Raw genomic sequence first — 12,701 nt, 5'->3', positions numbered from 1 at the left:
TCTCCCTCTCTCTCTCCCTCTCTGTGTCAAATAAATAAATAAAATCTTAAAAAAAAAAGAAAGAAAAACATATATATACAAAAATAAGGGTAAATACAATGAAAGGATGGAATATGACTGTAAAGATGAAAATTTAAAAAGATTTTATAAAAGGAATTGATAAGATAAGAAGTTGGTTGAAAAAAGAATGAAAAAAGTTTAAAAAAAAAACTCAGAGAATGTGATCAGGCGGGATACTAGGACAACATCATACACTAGATTTAGGGTATATTTTGGTCTGTTAGAAGAAACTGTATCCCAAAATTTTAAAGAAAGAAAAACCTATATATATATATACAAAAAAGAAAGTTAAATAAAATGAAGAGATAGAATATGACTGTAAAAATGAAAATTAAAAAAGATTTAAAAAAGGAATTGATAAGATGTTGGTTGAAAAAGGAAAGAAGAAAAATTCAACTAAAAAATAGAAAAAGAAAAAAAATTAAAATTAAAAAATTAACTTTGAAAGACTAAAGAATCATGATAAAAAAGCCATGAATTCTATGTGCAGTGTTCCCCTAGCGCTGGAGTTGTGCCGTCCTCATTGATCGGTAAACTTGGTCTTGGCTGGCTGTTCTCGCTGATCTTCTGGGGAGGGGCCTGTTGCCGTGGTTTCCAAATGTCTCTGCCGGAGCCAGAATTGCCCCGCCCTTGCCCCCTCCCGGCTAAGGAATCTGCTCGGGTTTGCTCTCCGGGGCTTTTGTTCCCTGCGAGCTTTCCGTACAGCTTTGGAGGCGGAGAGTGAAAATGGCGGCCTCCCAATCTCCGCCCCAGAGGAGCCGAGAACTCGGGGCCTTGCTCCTCAGTGAGCCCCCAGAGAAAAGCCGTCAGTCACTCCCGTCTCCCCGGTCTCTGGCTGCACTCCGTGCTCACCCGGCCCATGACCGCGCGTTTCTCTCTCTGTCACCCGACCCCGGGTGGAGTCTCCAAACCCAGCAGATCCCTGCGGTGCGCTCCCGCGCGGCTCCTCCCAGGGGAGGAAGGTGAGTCTCCCCAATCTGCTGCTTGTTGGGTCCCTGCTGGAGGAGCAGTGGCCCGACTGTGCCGCGGATCACGGTTTATGGCCACCCCGAGCTGAGAGCCCGCGCCTGGGCTCCGCCTCTGCAGCCGGCTTCCCCGCTCCGTTACCTGGAAGCTCTGCCGCACTCAGGCACCCCCGGTCTTTCTGTGACCCCGAGGATCCTGAGACCACACTGTCCCGGAGGGTTCCACCCCCCGCTTAGCCACCAGAGTGACGTCCCTCGGCGGAGCAGACTTTTAAAAGTTCCGATTTTGTGCTCCGCGGCTCTATCACTTGCCAGAAGCGGCCGACGGAGGCCCCTCCCCCGCCGTCTATCCTCCCAAATATCGCCTCGGATTCACTTCTCCGCGCGTCCTACCTTCCAGAAAGTGGTCGCTTTTCTGTTCAGAGAGTTGTTGCTATTTTTTTCTTCCATCTCCTGTTGAGTTTGTAGGTGCTCAAAATGGTTTGATAACTATCTAGCTGAATTCCTGGGACCAGAGGAGATTTAGGTCTCCTACTCCGCCCCCGCCCCCCCGCCACCGCCCCCCAATGGCTTTTGTAAGCTGGCTGGGTTTGCTTGCGGTTTTGACAGGCTGCTGCCTCAGTTGCTCTTATCTCTTATTGTTATTTTTTTTAAAAAGGGTCAGGCCGGTTGCCCACATGATAAGGCTGGAGTCGGGGTGGGACCAGTAAGTTGTTCTTGCTATCCAGGAATGATTCCATTTTATTCCAGCTTCCTGTTTCCTGTGATGCCAGATTTGAACATTCTTCCTGAACTTATTTTAGAAGCCTTCTCCTTAGCTTTAGTGAGCTCCTCTCTGCTCATATTTCTGGGCAAGAAGATTGCCAATTACCATAACTACCATGTGAATTCCAACCAGGTGAGATGATAAGCCTTTCTCTTATTTCCTCTGACCCTTACATCTTTGTGCTCTGATCTGAGCCTCCTGCTAACATGAAGACTGCATTCTTTGTAACCAGAGAGTCAGTGGGACCATAATTTGAATTATAATTACCAAAGGATTTTTGAGGAGTGTGGCATACTTAACTTTGAAGTCACTTAAATTCACGTGAGTGTTATTCCCCCAGAACAACTATGGTGTAGGGAGGCAAGAAGTTAACATATGGGATCGCGTTGTTAAGCTAGCAGAATTCCTCTCTTCTTAATTTTATCTTTCTTTCCAAGTCCTTAGGAGTCAACCACATACTGAGGCACATTAAGGAATGCTAGGGAATATTAAAACCAGGCTACTAACATAATTACATTGCCCTCCCAGAAACAGTCCTTCTTTGTTTGTTTGTTTAATCTCCCCACTATTCTAAGTTTGGCCCTTTTCCTAGAACTCCAAAGAGAAATGTGGAAGCAAGAGGTGTCCCACTTTGATTTTGAGACAGTATATAAGGGAGGGGGGAAAAATAGTACTATGTTTCCCTCTGCCATTCTAAGTCCCCATAATCATGTGAAAGGGAATAATAAGACAAAAAGTTCATTTCCCACTTTAAAAAAGTACTTTTCTCATGATGGCTGCTAAAATGAAGTTAATCCAGAAATCAGATTCGCCATCCTTTGTTCTTTCTAAGAATATTTCAGTGTTGTCTGAAGTGATGGAAACAATCTTATCATCATACATAAGAAATAGACAGTATACCTTGAGTTCAAACTCAAATCTGCATTCTTCAACAAACAGTGGACCAAATGTGTTTGCCATTTCTTTACAGGATTTAATAGCCATCGGCCTTTGCAATGTCATCAGCTCATTTTTCAGATCTTGTGTGTTTACTGGTGCTATTATCAGGACTATTATCCAAGATAAGTCTGGAGGAAGACAACAGGTAGGTTGGAATAGAATTTTATCTCTAACATAAAACATATTTATATCTATTCATATGTATAGTCATAGAAGGATATTTTATTTAATCATGTTGCTGCTTTATTTTTTTCTATTTTTTTAAAAGATTTTATTTATTTATTTGACAGATTGAGAGAGCACAAGTAGGCAGAGTGGCAGGCAGAGGGAGAGGGAGAAGCAGGCTCTCCACTGAGCAGGAAGCCGGATGTGGGGCTTGATCCCAGGACCCCAGGATCATGACCTGAGCCGAAGGCAGCCACTTAACCGACTGAGCCACCCAGGCGCCCCAATGCTTTATTTTTTTTAAGATTACATTTATTTATTTGAAAGAAAGAGAATGAGAGAAAGCATGATCGGGGGAGGAGCAGACAGAGGGGGAGAAGCAGACTCCTCACTAAGCAGAGAGCCCAAGGGGGAGCTCAATCCCAGGACCCTGAGATCAAGATCATAGACGCTTAACTGACTGAGTCACCCAGGTGCCCCATGTTACTGCTTTAATGTTATGTTTGTTGGAAAGATCTCTTGGAGGAACTTGGATTTCATGCTTGCCTAAATTTTTGCTTAGACTTTTGTCTTAAGCTATTTGTCAGTGTAGAACTTGAAAGTCATTTTCTGTAGAAATAGTATTCTATGTGAGAGGTTTCTATGTATTAGCCCATAAAAACCCATTTTCCATGTAACATCCCCCAAGAAAAATATTTCAGGTAAACTAACCATCACCTCTTAACATTGTTTTCTATGGAAGGATATATACCCAGTTCTCATCTGGGAAAGCAAGTAATACAACTCTCACCATCCTAGCTGCAGAACTAGAAACTTTCCTAGCTTCCTCAAGGGGCATGGCAAGAGGCTTTCATGATAGAGAGTAAGGCCTTTGTCTAAATGAGCCTAGAGAATTTATGACCGGTCTGCCTTGGAATATGAGCAAATCATCTAGGTCAGATTCTCTTCAGGTATGCTGAATTAGTAAACTAAATGTGTGGGTCAGAGGGGAGAGGGATGGGGAGGATGATGGTAGAGAGGACTCTAAAGGCCAGCTCTTTGTCTAATTGCAGGCATGAGATTCTGTAAGTCCAATGTCCACGGGTTCTGAACTGACTAGATAGAAATTCCAGCTCTACCACATGGGAGGTGCCCCCGCTCAGCTCTGCAGCATGATGAAATGTCAGAGAACTATCAGCATCGAAACTGGAGTAAGCCCAAAGAATGGGTCAGGGTTCAGAGGGCAGAGAAACAGTGACAGAGGTCAACCACAAGCTTAGGCCTCAGACGCGAGGTAGAAACTAAAGTGTCAGACGAATGGACACTACACTTTAATGGGAGAAGATAAAGTGTCCCCATCCATGGGTAAATAGAGGTGAAATGTAAGGTGAAAGCCAATAAAAGTCAGCAGGGGCTAGAGCTTGGGTCTAGAGTAAGACCATGTCATGTCACTTTACGTGGACTCGGTTTTGTCACAGAGCTTTTGCCAGACACTCTGGCCCGTAAGGTGTAGCTCTTTTCCACCACCGTTGGACAGAAAGAAGGAAGGTGGACTCTATGAAAAAGAAGGATGTTCTCTGCACATGTGTACAATCATTCAGGTCAAAAAGAGGGGATTTCCTGATAAGAAGTGGAAATGGTCATCCCAGACGTTAGTCCCCACTAACTTTTAGCAACATGTCTTGTTTATTCAGTAGGTAAGCGTAAGATACATGTGGGGAGAAATGATGCACACGGCTGGAATGAATCACAGGGCAAGTAACATTAAGTGCAGAATAAGTCTTATGAATAAAAAGTGGCCTAATAATAACACTAAGAAGGAGACGGATGGAGGAAGTGGATTTTCGTGGATTATTATTGAAAGAAGGTTAGGGTTGGGGCGCCTGGGTGGCTCAGTAAGTTAAGCGTCTGCCTTTGGCTCAGGTTATGAATCCAGGGTCCTGGGATTGAGCCCCAGGTCAGACTCCCCGCTCAGCGGGGAGTCTGCTTGAGATTCTCTCCCTCTGCCCCTCCCCCCACTCGGTCTCTCTCTCTCTCTCTCTCTCTCTCTCGCTCAAATAAATAAAATCTTAAAAAAAAAAAAAAAGAGGGGTTCCTGGGTGGCTCAGTCATTAAGTGGCTGCCTTCAGCTCAGGTCATTATCTCAGGGTCCTGGGATCGAGCCCCGCATAGGGCTCCCTGCTCGGCGGGAAGCCTGTTTCTCCCTCTCCCCCTGCTTGTGTTCCTGCTCTCTCTGTCTCTCTCTGTCAAATAAATAAATAAAATCTTTTAAAAATTAAAAAAAAAAAAAAACAAAGAAGGTTAGGCTATGTGTAGATAGCAGGAAGGAAGAAGGCCTTCAGTTCAGCTTGAGTTGAGTTTAACCTGTCTGACAAAGTGCCCCCTTCAGAGGTAGCCTGGGGCTCTCATTCTGTTTTCTGCAGCTGCTGCAGCATTGTTCTCCTATGCAGCACATTTTCCTACCAATGACTCTCCCTGTGGGGCAGTGACACTTCAGGAGGGGCATTGTCCTAAGGATGTTGGTCAGCCCTTCCCTGAGACCTGAATTTGCCCAGTAAATTGCTGGTTTGGGCAGAGAATGCCAGTTGGTCCCTGGCCCTGGAGGCACTGGGGCTCCCCAGCCTCCACGCTGAGTTTCTGTTCTGGACAAGCAAGGGCCTCTGAGATTCATTTAGCCTTCTTCATCCCACAGCAGTGGGGGTATTCTCGCTATCCCTCCTCTCTGGGGATTTTTGAGTCACCTTGCCAGAGGACACCCTAATTTCCTCAGAGTTCCTCAGGACTATAGGAAAGAGAAGCTAAGGGGCTGGCTCTGTACCTCTCAGACCTGACCTGCCACCAAAGACCACTTTATTTCTGGATTTCACTTTAATTTTCCTTGTCTAGAACCCACTTATCTTCACTGGTTGCAGCAAAACCTATTGGTTCTTCCAGTCATGGCCTGGCTTTGCAGTGTTGGCAGGCCAGGGCAGAGGGGATATGAAGAGCCCCAGACCTGTGGCCAATTGGACTGTCCCCCACTCCATCACCAGGTTCATCTCGTTCTGACCACTGAGTTTCCCTGTTCTCCATGATTGGGCTCCTTTCCCTGTTCCCTGATTTCCAAGGACTGGCCTTTTAGCCATGTCCCCAGGCTATGAGAACTGCTTAAAAAAAAAATTATTAGAAAAGAAAGAGATAATAAAAGAAAGAAATGTGTTGTATTCTTTTTAGAGGAAGCAAATGGGGCAGTTGGAGAGAGCCTAGATCTTGGAGTCAGCTGATCGGGTAGATTGAAACCTTACTCAGTGGTTCCTAGATGTGTGACCTTGGGCAAGTTACTTTTGCTTTTTGAGGCTCTAGTCCTCATCTGTAAGATGGGGATAAAGATAACTTTTCAGTTGTAAGAATTAAATTAGATGATAATAGTGCCTATCATAGGGCCTGTCACTTAAGAGTTTCAAAAATTGTAGCTTCGGGAGCCTGGGTGGCTCAGTCGTTAAGCATCTGCCTTTGGCTCAGGTCATGGTCTCAGGGTCCTGGGATCGAGCCCCACATCGGGCTCCCCACTCAGTGGGAAGCCTGCTTCTCCCTCTCCCACTCCCCTTGCTTGTGTTCCCTCTCTAGCTATGTCTCTGTCAAATAAAATCTTAAAAAAAAAAAAAAAATCATAGCTTCTACCCCAGGTCCCTAAGGCTCTGGCCAGTACTTGGCAATCTACTCTTCAATTTCATGGAACCCACTGTGTATGGAGTAATTGGTGTCTGAGGGTCCACATGTTGATAGTGGCTGTGGCTTGTGAGAACTCACAGTGCCTTGAATTCCCAACAAGAAGGCTGAGTCAGTTTTTGTTCAAGAAAACCCGGGAAGTGATGGAAAATGAGAGCAGAATAGCAAAATATGCACGAGATGTAAAGTTCTACATGCTTGCTGTGTTCAGACATGGAGTCTGAGATTCTGAGAGCCATCAAGCATCCTCCTAAGGCACGATGCCACCAAGCATGGCCCTCTGATCCCAAAGTCCACTCCTTTGTGTGTGCAGCCAAGGGAGACACAATTATTGGCAGGCCTCCCAACCCTCTCTCAGCAGCAAATTTTATGGGATTCAGTGTCTCATTTGTACTCATTTAAATCTGGGTTTTATGTAGCTTTTTTTAGCATCTACATATCTTTGTTTCCTTCAATCTGAAGAACTTGGAGAAAAGAAGTGGTAGGTAGGTCAAGCTTACCCAGGGACACCAGAAAACCAAAACACCAAGCCAAACAGACAAAAACAAAACAAAACGAACAACAACAAAGAAGAAGTGGTAGGAAGAAACGTCCTGATGAATTTTCCTGTGCTGACCAAAGTAGTTTTTCTACAGTGCCAACAAAGACCATCCGAAGCGAGACCCTTACACTAGATCCAGCAACAGGCATGTATACATTGGCTGGAGGAGCTTATGGTCTCAGTTACCTGTTTCAGTTCTAAAGGGTGTAAAATGTTTGTCCGTAGAACTTCCTGAGTTTCATTTGTAGTGGTCCATTTTCCTGAATCCTCCTTTCAACACTACATCAAGTGGTGTCAGCTGCAAAGCAGCGGGGATAGGGAAAGAATGAAGTAGGAAACTGAATTCCTTGCTATTACTTTCAGTGATGCATTTATACGCAAATAGCAGTGAGCAGCGAGAGGGAATCCAGTAGAAAGGTTTTTCTTTCTTTTTTTCCACTCCTAAGAAATAGAGAGAAGTCGAGAATCATTGCTGAGCGGTTCACTTAATGGTTTAACTTTGAGGGACTCCCTCAGTTCTTGCTTGTTTATGCCATTGTTCTGATTTGTGGTTTGTTTTATCTTCCCCCACACACATCCCCCAACATAGTGGGTGATTATACTGCTTTGTATCAGTTTTTATTATTAGGGGCTTAAATGATGGAGATTTATCCATGGAGGACATACTGAGTTCAAGACTATGTCCAGAGCGCCTTGAGACTGTAAAGGGAACTGTGTCACTCAGTTTGCTCTCTAGTTGCTAATCAGAACCACTGCATACCAAGCAACACTGAGCCCAGAGTCATCCACCCAGCTAGGATAGGACCCAGAGCTGCTATCTGCAGCCCTGACTCACATTTGTAACTTTTTTTTATGGTAATGAAGCAGAGAAAAACTGAGGAACATCAGAAATGATTATCATTGCATTTTTAAGATGGCGCTTCTAACACTGTTCGATGGGAAGCTATCCAAGCTCCAAACTGGAGAGCGAGGGGGGAAGTATTTAGTGATATGGGAAGTGGAAGGGTTGGGATTTTAGGGCAGACAGTGCTGAGTCTACTAGGGCTTTTCTAGACTGTTCCAGGAGGAGTTAAAGTTGGGAGGGAATGCAAGCCCGACCTTAGGAGACCCCAGATTTCACAGCGCAAAGCTAGGGCAATAAAGATTCAAATAGCCAACACAATTTAGCACTTTTCAGAAAGCATTCATGCATTCATTCAACAAGTATTTCTTAGTGTATGCTCAGCACTTTGACAAGACCTGAAAATGTCAGTTCAACAAAAATGCACTTATGCTGGATGGTTACACTCAACTCCTTTTAAGAAAAAAATGACGCACTTCTCACCAAGCAGAAGGCCTCAGTTGCAGACAAGGACAAATACGTTCCTGATGGTCTCTCTCCTACTGGCTCTGTCTCCTCAGTTTGCATCTCTGGTAGGCGCAGGTGTGATGCTACTTCTGATGGTGAAGGTGGGACGCTTTTTCCACGAAATGCCAAATGTAAGTAGAACTGATAAATAATTGAGTGGAGAAAGATCAGATCTCCAGATTGCATCTTGGTGGGGTATTCACCTTGTCTCCAGTGGTCACCCTGTCCTATCTCTCATCCCTTCCCTTTAAAATAATAGCATCCACCTCACAGGACTGGGAGTTCAATAAGGTAATGTTTATAACATAGAGAGAACAGTGTTGAGCTAATCGTAAGTGCTCAAGAAATATTAGGTATTATTGTTACTATTCTCATTCTCATTAATCTTCTTTTTATTGCTTCAGCTATAAAGTAAGTTTTATAAGTAAGGATTCAGTTAAAGATGACCAAAATAGACTTCAGATGCCAGAACGCCCCTCACTGACTCAGGCTTGGAAACTCATTGTGTATTCATGCCATCTGTTTTCCTAAGCCGTTTCCAGAAGGCCTTGTTCTGCATTCATATGAACTCAATCCCCCTATTACTGCCGCTCACTAGAAAGCAGGGTCTGAAAGTTGGGTTTTAACCCTGTTCAGCTGGGCTGCCTCTATATACTTGCCGTTTCTTCCCTTTGCGAGAGACTGATCGCCTGGCATCTAGATGCCAGGTGCATTCAATGATTGGCGGTCATCAATTTGTTCTCTGTTACAGTACAGATCAATGCTCAGTGACCACAATTTCCTTGTAAATTTCCTTAATGTTCCTTTCGCCATTTTTAGATAGTACCAAGGGAGGTGGGAAGAGGTTTCATGACTGGGGGAGCAGCTTGGTTACACACTGAGGTGGCAGTCCCTAAAGCTGGAGTGGTTGTAAATGTTATCCCCATCCTTTTGAACACCTCCATCCCACCTGGTAAATACCAGGTTTCAGAAGAGCAGGACTACCTCAAGGCTCCTGCTGCCTTCTGCTCTTGTGAGTCAGAGATCTTGGAACTCAGCCCCAGAATCTATATGCATGGAAGGTGGGATTAAGCTTGTATTTATCACACAAGCTGTCCTCCGATTCCCAGCAGAAGTCATCTCCAGAATGTAGTTTCTATAGCAAGGTGCTATAACTCTTAGAGTCTATTTTAGGAGAGCCGCTCACTAATTCACTTTGAACATGGATTTTTTTTCTTTATAGCTAGAAGAATCAGAATTTTTTAAAATTGCAAACAAATAAAAATCTGTCAGAATTCACTAAGGGCACTCCTTTATTATAAATACGTTGGGGACAGAACAACCCTTGCTTTTGGCTCACCATGTTAGGTCACATTATTTTTATAGCATCTAGTTAGGATGTTTCTGGATGAGAAGTTGTGAACACCATCTGATCAGTGGAATAGCTGAACTGCTATAATAATGGGGCTCTATGGGTACTAAACTATGAATGATCCCTTCCTTCCTTGAGAGATTATGGATAGCTTGTTATAAAACTCTTATTGGAGTAATTGGTGGAGCATTCTGGCTAGGTTCTCAACCAGTTAGCAAGGGGACCAACACAATTTTTTTATAAACATGATACACAATAGTATCTTCAATATTGTTCCAGTTTTGTGTGAAAAAATATATAGCACATACCAAAATGTTACCAATGGTTATCTATTGGGTGATGGAAATTATATATAAGTCTACTTCTTTCTTTATACATGAGCATGTTTTACCTTAATATCCAGAAAGGCTACATTTTTATCATATATTGTTTTACGAAAAGATTTGCCAAAAATCTTGCAAAAACTCTATGAGGTGGAGTTTCTTTTCCTTCCCACCACATGTCCCTGCAAATTGCAGAACATTTAGAGATTCTTGACTGAAAAGAAGATGAAGATGGGAAAGAAGTGATTTCTACTGACTTCGTCTTTGCCCATCCCTCCTCTGCTGACCTACTGAGTCCACTGGTCACTGAGTAACCTCAGAAAACCAGAATAAGCTTGGACCCAGCCATTCCTGGTGATAGGATCAGTTCTAATTCCCAGGCAGAGCATAGCACATAGAGGAGAAATGGCTAGGAAAAGGCTAAGAAATGTTAAGCTAGTGCAGGGACTTCATGAAAACAAGAAAATGTTTCTTAAAGTACGTTAGATTCTGCTTTGAGGCCCTGATAATTTTTACATTGCTGAGTGGCATGGCTGACTTTTTTTGTGGTTCCTTTGTGAAGATTTGGGAGTTTTACCCCCAAAGGGAAAATGAAGCAGGGTTTACCTTTTCTCCATAGGCTGTGCTGGCTGGTATTATCCTGAGCAACATCCTACCCTACTTTGAAACCATTTACAACCTACCCAGTTTGTGGAGGCAGAATCAATATGACTGTGTGAGTATAGATGCACTGGCTGAAATACGGAAGGACAGAGGGGAACGTTGGAAAGAGGGAACGAGAACAAACAAAAGAGATCAGGATGGGGCGCCTGGGTGGCTCAGTTGGTTAAGCGACTGCCTTCAGCTCAGGTCATGATCCTGGAGTCCCGGGATCGAGTCCCGCATCGGGCTCCCTGCTCGGCGGGGAGTCTGCTTCTTCCTCTGACCCTCCTCCCTCTCATGCTGTCTGTCTCTCATTCTCTCTGTCTCAAATAAATAAATAAAATCTTTAAAAAAACCCCAGAAAATTAAAAAAAAGAGATCAGGATGAAGGACACTAGCGATTCTTTGATAACTAATACTCTAGCTTAAAAAAGGGGGGGAAGTCAAGGTTATTGGTGCATGGAAATATTGAGACCTCATTCCAAAAACTATGCAAATAAAAAGGAATTAATGGCTAGAATTAGATACAAATCTAGTAAAAAAGGTCGGTCATACATGACGTAGGTGAATGACTTTTAATCCAGTTAGTGTGAACGCATTCCAGGATAGGAGGCACAAATCTTACTAAGAGAAGGCAGTGTCTTGCCAGGCAGACTAACTGATGGAACACCCTCCTTCCATCTAGAGCACAACATAAATGGGAAACAGGAAAAAATAAAAGATGGTAGATGAAAGATCATGAGAGGGGAAGGACCTGGTAGAGGCAAAGAGACATGAAAAGGAATAGTTTTGGGATCCAGGTCCCTGAGGAGCTAAGAGAGGATGTGGTCCAGTGCAGAGGGGTCACTTCTTGGCCCAGAAGGAAGGAGAGCACTTCCAACAGGAGCAAAGAGAATGAGGGAAAGTTAAGCATGGATACTACTAACAAGTGGCAGGTGAAGGGGGAAGTAAATATTTAAGGGAGTTTGAGCCTATCTGCTCTGTGAAGATGAGTCAGGTTGGCTGCTGAGAGTGATGGAAAAGGTGGTGGGGTAAGGGCTTGAAAAGTTGTACATGATAGGTCTTAAAATAGCAACTACCATTCATTTGTTGAGTGTTCTGGGTTGCTTTAGGATCAGGATTTCCAATCTCAACAAAGCCCATAAAGTAGATATTGTCATCCCTATTTTGCGCATGAGGTTTCAAGAGAGAATTGAAAAGAGGAATGACCAAGGATGCACACAGGAATTGCTAGACAGCCTTGGAACCCAATCATTTGTGATGGCGTCAGTCCATATGGCTGTGGAATTTGTGTTCTAAATTCGAGGTGTCGGGAGGGAGGGGAGGGGGAAGGGGAGTTGAGAGAACTGGTGGTTTTCTCAATTCTGCTTGTTGTCATGGTCTTCCCTTGCCCTTCTTCCCCTTTTCCATAAGGTTATTTGGTTGGTGACGTTCATATCTGCCATTTTCCTGGGACTGGATGTTGGACTACTTGTTTCAGTAGCTTTTGCCTTCTTCATCATCACTGTTCGGTCACACAGGTACTTTGTCTCAGGTAATAGGAGGTTGGCCATGGTGAGGTAAGGCAACTATGACCTAAAAGCAAATACATTTCCTTTCAGAACTAAGATTCTCCTCCTGGGTCAGATCCCTAACACCAACATTTATAGAAGCTTCAGTGACTATCGGGAGGTAAGACTCCAAATCAGTTCCGCTCCTTCGCCCAAAGGATGGGCTGGACCAGGTCTGCTGCTTAGTTTTTCTACAAAATCCCTTTGCTGTTGTTGGCTGTACTACAAATACGCATCTGCCAAGCTGGGGAAAGGGAGGCAGGAAGGCAGAGGCAGGTGACTTAAGTAGGTAGATCCTTAGACTACAGTAGCCAGTTAAGGATCACGTCCTTTAGGGGGAAGGAGGCCAAGAAAAAGAAAAGAG

The 12,701-nt window shown here is 44.0% G+C and overlaps 1 protein-coding gene across 1 annotated transcript in view; it reads left to right on the top strand.

Annotated features, from left to right (window-relative positions):
• The window catches only part of SLC26A8 (solute carrier family 26 member 8), an 81,047-nt gene that overhangs the window by 55,973 nt on the left and 12,373 nt on the right, over positions 1 to 12,701 (top strand). Inside the window, exons 8-13 of the mRNA XM_045866152.1 lie at positions 1,776 to 1,923; positions 2,762 to 2,875; positions 8,525 to 8,602; positions 10,765 to 10,860; positions 12,201 to 12,307; positions 12,389 to 12,458. Coding sequence (XP_045722108.1) covers positions 1,776 to 1,923; positions 2,762 to 2,875; positions 8,525 to 8,602; positions 10,765 to 10,860; positions 12,201 to 12,307; positions 12,389 to 12,458 — 613 coding nt within the window. The remainder of the gene's footprint in view (positions 1 to 1,775; positions 1,924 to 2,761; positions 2,876 to 8,524; positions 8,603 to 10,764; positions 10,861 to 12,200; positions 12,308 to 12,388; positions 12,459 to 12,701) is intronic.

Source organism: Mirounga angustirostris, unplaced genomic scaffold, assembly GCF_029215605.1.
Source record: "Mirounga angustirostris isolate CCGP_5_RB_7025 unplaced genomic scaffold, mMirAng1.0.hap1 SCAF_8, whole genome shotgun sequence".
Taxonomy (NCBI): Eukaryota; Metazoa; Chordata; class Mammalia; order Carnivora; family Phocidae; genus Mirounga; species Mirounga angustirostris.
This window is presented reverse-complemented; position numbering and strand designations above follow the sequence as displayed.